This window comes from Crocodylus siamensis, chromosome 3 (genome assembly GCF_052110815.1).
Source record: "Crocodylus siamensis isolate JL-2025a chromosome 3, ASM5211081v1, whole genome shotgun sequence".
NCBI classification, from domain to species: Eukaryota; Metazoa; Chordata; order Crocodylia; family Crocodylidae; genus Crocodylus; species Crocodylus siamensis.
Window position 1 is genome coordinate 11207960 of NC_143397.1, and position 6000 is coordinate 11213959.

General features: G+C 48.4%; 1 protein-coding gene across 2 annotated transcripts in view; it reads right to left on the reverse strand.

The window, feature by feature from the left end:
* The window catches only part of EPG5 (ectopic P-granules 5 autophagy tethering factor), a 68777-nt gene extending 63226 nt beyond the window's left edge, over positions 1 to 5551 (reverse strand). For both annotated transcript variants that reach the window (XM_090037730.1, XM_090037731.1), the window contains exons 1-2: positions 5435 to 5551; positions 1079 to 2026 (exon numbers count right to left, since the gene is read on the reverse strand). In XM_090037730.1, coding sequence (XP_089893856.1) covers positions 1079 to 2026; positions 5435 to 5497 — 1011 coding nt within the window. In that variant the 5' untranslated portion in view covers positions 5498 to 5551. The remainder of the gene's footprint in view (positions 1 to 1078; positions 2027 to 5434) is intronic.
* Positions 5552 to 6000: the final 449 nt, after the last annotated feature.

Consider the following 6000-nt stretch of genomic DNA (forward strand, 5'->3'; position numbering starts at 1 on the left):
GGGACCAATAATCAGCTAATTGTTGGTCCTAACCCCAATACCACAACGGAATCTCAAATTTGTATCATCTACACGGAGCAATTCAATAGCTAACATGTGTTACTTAGCAGGCTCTGGAGATACTCCTCCTATGGACTGTCATAAGTTTGCTATGATATGATCACACTCAACACATCTTACTGCCTGAATGTGCAGACATTGTCACTTTAAGTGCAATAATCTGTCATAAGGGTAACATGTGACAAACCTCTAAAAAGAGAATGGCACCTTTACAGTTAGACCCTCCTGAGTTTCTCCTTCTACAGCAAGAACTGGAGAGAATTCACAGCCATGCAGCTCAATCCATGAGAGAAATAGTGAAGGCTGTTGCATGGAAGAGCCTTGGGCACCTGTGCTCGCTCTGGGCAGAATCTGATAGCACAGCAGCATGAGCACCTCTACCACTCCCGCTACAACCTCCACTACTCTTGAATATCTCCACTTTTTCCTTGCATAGTAAAGGGCCTATACAGTCAAACCTTGCATACCAATGCACAGCTGGAATACCAAGTTATGGGACAGGGCTGTCTCTGGAATATAGAGGGAAAATAAAAACCCTCTACTGCCAATGGCAACTATGGAGCCACAAAGATACTGCAGATCTAAAGTAACAGTCTATGAAAACAGGCATTATCCCTCCTTTCCTCCTATGCTGAAAAACTAGACCGCATTGTTTCCCCACAACCTCCAAGACAACCAAGCCAGTTCCAGTGCATATGGAATGAGGGTGACAAAAATTATCAGGATAGGCGGAATTCATGTGGCTACATCCAGGAGTTTTAGCATCATAGGTCACCAAGAGGGAATCCCGTGCTATACTTTCCGGACAAGTTTAAATCAGATATGCACAAATATATCTATGTAATGAACATGACTTAAAACAACTAAGGGTTTATTTTCCTTCATACAGAAAGAGACACCAGCCAAGGTCACTCTCTCTTTGAACAAACACACTGAAATATCAAACATCCACATTCAGCAGAGCATACGCCTAGGACAACGGCCTTGCTGTATTCAAAAGCAACTTCAGGCACAACACCTGGACAGCCTGCTGCTCCTCCTTAAATGTCCATAACCTGCCCTTGGCACTTTGGCAGTCCGATGTCATAGCCTGTAGTCCCGCCTCAGCCAACAGCAGCTGCTTCCTGCAGCGCAAATAGTTCAGGAGCAATTCATGAAACTCGTGTCTCTCCTGGTGAGCAACATTCTCAAATTCTTCCACGTAAGAATCAATATTCTCCAACCACGAAAAGGGCTCAAAAATTTTCAGCTGCTCTTTGGTAAACGGCACCAGTTCCAGTTCAGTTAGGATCTCGGGATACAGCCTTTCGCTACGTAACAGTGGTTTAACAGCGATGACGGTTGGTTTCTCATGGGACAATTCAGCTGATAGGTCTGGATACAGAGTTTTCAACTTTGAGTGTTGAACACACTCTTTGGCTTCTTTGCAAGGCTGAGACACAGCAGCAGGTAACTCCTCTGAAGGATGGCCATCAGGTTTTTTAACACCTTGTGCCTTCTCAGTTTGTCCGTCCTGAATAATTCCCATCAGCATCTGCATGCCAGTGGCACTGGATTGAAAAGTGCTGGCTGACAGGCCACAGTCTGTAGATTCATTAGCAGCTATTCCCCTGAAGCTCTGGGGTTTGTCCAATTTACTGCTAGTGTTTTCCTCAGGGTCCTCCCTGCATTCCTCATGCAAAGGAATGGCTTCAGATTCTTTCCTGTGGGTTGGAGACCCTGGTTTAGTTGTCTGGGATCCTTCCTCTGCCAAGGTTAATGAAGCCAAGGGAACATCAAATACATGATTCACATTCTGTCCATCCGCTGCATCATCACTGAGGCAAATCTCTGTAAACTCTTCAGTATGTTCCACCTGTGCTGCACTACCGTGAGAAGACACTTCTTCGTGTCTGGCTGGAGCAGGGATGAAGACGTCATCCAAATCCTGTTTCCGGGGCTCTTCGCTACACGTTTTCTTTTTTTCCTAGAAATAAATTAACAGGACATGTCAGGCATCTGGCACAAAGGAATGAGTAACCAAAACATCCAGCATCTGCCCTGCACTGCAGGAAGCCTCCAGCATACATTACCAGGCAACGTGCCACACTCTTAAATATAAGAAATGCACACTTCAATTAAGAGGTATGCCAACTGTAGTTACTCAGCCACTCTTTTCAATTACTGCATCCATACTATGGAATTCAACTAAGCACATAGATTTGAGTACATAAGATTTCCACTCGCCATCCCAAACGTAGCAAATATTACACACGACTTTCAGTGCAAAATTTGTTACAATTTGTGCTCAAGACTAAATAACCTAATCCCTCCAGTTTTAAGTCTCCTACTGGGATTCAAATTTTTATTTAGAGAACAGTTATGTGTTGCTAATAACTCACATAACAGGAACATGGAAAACCTTAACTTTCAGTCCCTATTGTTCCTGACATCCCTCCTGAGCCTTTAGCACTGCCCTATACTTCAATGGAAAGCACAGTTCCCTGGCATTTTCTCACTCCTGTTTCTCCTATACACCTGATCTCCAACTGTGGTCTGCAGACTGAAAACAAAATTTAAAATATTGATTCTGACTGTGATAAGTTTGTGGTAACATTTTACAAGTCTGATGAGAATATGTTAAGAATTTATATTCATACACCTAAATTTGGAGCCGATATCAACCTTGCAGGGTCCATCTAACACCCACTGATTCTGTCAAGCTACCCATACTGCGGCAATCTGACCAGGAATTATCCAACCTAAAACAGTCAAAAAGCTAAATAAAGAGAATAGACATGCTAGTTTCAAATTAAGGGTTCTCCTTTAAATAACCACTAGTTCTTACTGAATGGAGGGTTTTATGCCTCTGAGGATCCAAACAGCTAACCCAGCAGCTATGCTCAAGAGTGGTCATGTTACCTCATTGCTGAAACACAAGTATGCAGAGTGCTCACACCAAACAGGAACAGAAAGTGATACAAGCACCCCTTCCAGAAGCTGAAGTCCAGGAAGGAAAAGACTAAATGTGGAGTGCGTAACTGAGGAAATACCAGGAAAGTTTGTTTACGCAGTTTATTATGCAATAAAACTCCAGAATCATCATGTGACAGAAGTTACAAAAGGAAGGACCGAAGAACTCTCAATCGTTGCAGAGCAGCAGAAAGAAAAATGAGGCAACTGCCACAAGGAATCAAGTTTCCAGCACTTATTAACAATTTCACACATTCCTTAGTCAAGCAAAACCACATATCAGCTGCTTGATCAGGCCTCAGATAAGAACAACGTCAGGATCTGGGCCTCAAATGTCCTAGTATGTTTGCTTTCCCCAAACCCTTTGACTTGCAAAGCGGCTGCAAGTCTGTGTTTCAAGAACAGAACAGTTTGCTTTTGTATCCTAGGGGTCCTAAGGATCTGTTCACTTACAGTCCAACATCCAACACCCAGTACGCAACCAAGACAACAGGCTGCCTGCCCTTCATGCTCACAACTTAAAGCTCCATCACACAATCTTTGTTCACATGAACTCCCATTGTCCCGTATCAGTGTATACAGACAGAAAGATAGATATCCCTCTCATCTATGTGTCTAACCATCCATGACCTACCTATCTAAAAAGCCAACTAGAATTTCATCCAAGAAAAGGTTGCAGCACCAGGCATTGCACTGAGACACCCCCTGTTGCTTTATCCTGCTTCAACTGGAAACACAGAACACAGACCACCTTCTTATTGGGCGCTTGTACAATACATGCTGCAATGAGAATGGCGTCCCCAGGCACTACTGCAGTAAGCAACTATACAGGACAGGGGCAAGGAAAAGATATCAGTAAGTGCACGAGGGAGCGTAGCTGAGGGAGCTGGTTAGCATTCCTGCTGGATACTTGGGGGTGTAAGTTCAATATTAGGTTGACTACTGCCAATGTTCTTGCTGTGTGAAAGATGGACTTAAAAGGAGAGAGACAGTGACTGGTATAAACGATTATGGGGCTCAGGGACCGCATGGAAGAAGGCATAAAGACAGGAACGAAATGAAGATGCATGCGAAGCAAATAAGTGGAAGGCTGCGGTATACCAAAGCACTGTGTGTAGGAATCTGAAAGCCATGAAATGCAAGGAAGCCACAGAGGAAGATGAAGCAGCTGCTTAGTGGGTATGGGGCAGAGCGGTGTAGAGGGCTGCTCGCGTAGGGTCACTGCTTATTAAATTACTACTAAGCCAATTCTCACCATCTTATCAAAGAAACATAGGCAGCAATTAAGATTCACACTTGCCCAGACTTCATCTCCCCAGCAACACTCAGGAGCTTTGCCACCTTGCTGCATTTCGTTTCACATTCCCAGCAGTGCAGTTGCTCAGCTTTGCCCATCGTAGCCTTTATAAAAAAGCCTTTCCCAAAACCTTCAGACTCAACTTCTCAGTTTCACAACTGAGACACTTCGGAGCTGGGTATTTCAGTTTGGGGTCGAAGAACGCTGCCTGTCCTGCCCCTCGAGGATCCCTGCAGTTCGGCTGGGCCAAACCAGAGCTGTCCCTGACATGAGAGAGCCCCAGCTTATGCTTGTGATAGCCCAGGCTGAACACAGCCACCAAAGGGTGCTACAAAGCAACACCTCGCATTCACAGTGCTCCTGGTTAAAGGGAAAACACCCCTGCGTCCCATGCAAACTGGACCTCGCGTCTGACCTCACACCTGCTTAACCAGAAAGTGGGTGTAAATATGGATCACCAGCAGCATTCTCACTGCACAAGGAGGCTAGTAATTACCTCCTTCGGCATCCCGTTTGTCAGGTAGTCGCCAGAATTAGCTAAGTATCTACTTGATAGCATTCGGATAGGAAAAAGCCCTACAGCTTATCCACCGAGCACAGAAAAGACGATCTAAATAGAAGGGGAGGGCTGAGGTTTCCACAACCTCCCCGTCCCACAACATCACTTCTGAATGGCCACACGGGACAGGAGCTAATCCTCTGGTGCTCCAGTCACCTGAACAACGAAATGCCCAACCATCAGGAGAGACAGCTGCTGATCACTGTCGGCAAAGCAGCCCAGGGCATGTGAACCCTTCCATGCTGGCCACAAACACTGAAGAGTGAAGGAACAACACCCTCCCCCCCCCACAGCAGGAGGCCGTGCAGGCTGTAAACAAGCCGCCCCTGGGTGCTATTAGAGAAGAGCCGTTTCTGTGCCTAGGCCGCGGCGGTGACCCGGGCCCTTCGGGAATACAGCAGGTGCTGGACGTCTGTCGTCTTTCCTTCTCCACAACATGGCTTTGGGAGACGCCAGGGCCTGGCCCCGCGCCAAGATCCCACCCGCCGCCCCGGCCCCACCCGGCACCCGCCGCCCCGGGGGCTTCCAGCGCGCGATGGACAGACCCGTCCCCGGCAGCCCCGCACCTTGGCCTTGCTGCGGCCGGGCTTGGCGCGGGCCCGGCGGGCGGGCCGCACGGCCTCCGCCATCCCTTCCGCTCCGCTCGGTCCCAGCCGGATGCGCGCGGCGCCCGGAGCCTCTGCGCCAATCAGCGCGCGGCGCTACGGGGGCCGAAGAGGGACAGGCGGGGGCGGCGGCAGGGAGCGAGCAGCGCCCCCTGTGGCGGGAGGGGGGAGTGCGGGGGAGCGGCGCCACCTCCCGTCCGGGCACATCTCTCTGCACACGCACACGTACACACCTGTGCATACACCCCTGCCCACCTTCACGCGTGCGCACACACACTCACCGCTGTACACACACACCCCCACATACCCACCTGTGCATACACACTTGCACATGCACACATGCCTGTGCATACACCCCTCCATACAACCATACACACCTGCACTCACCCCTGTACACCTTCAAATGTGCACGCACACACATCTACACCTGCACACACCCACCCACATACCCCTGCACACACACAAGGCCTGCACACACCCCTGCGCACCTTTGCATGCGCGCACACACACACAAGCCTACACCTGCG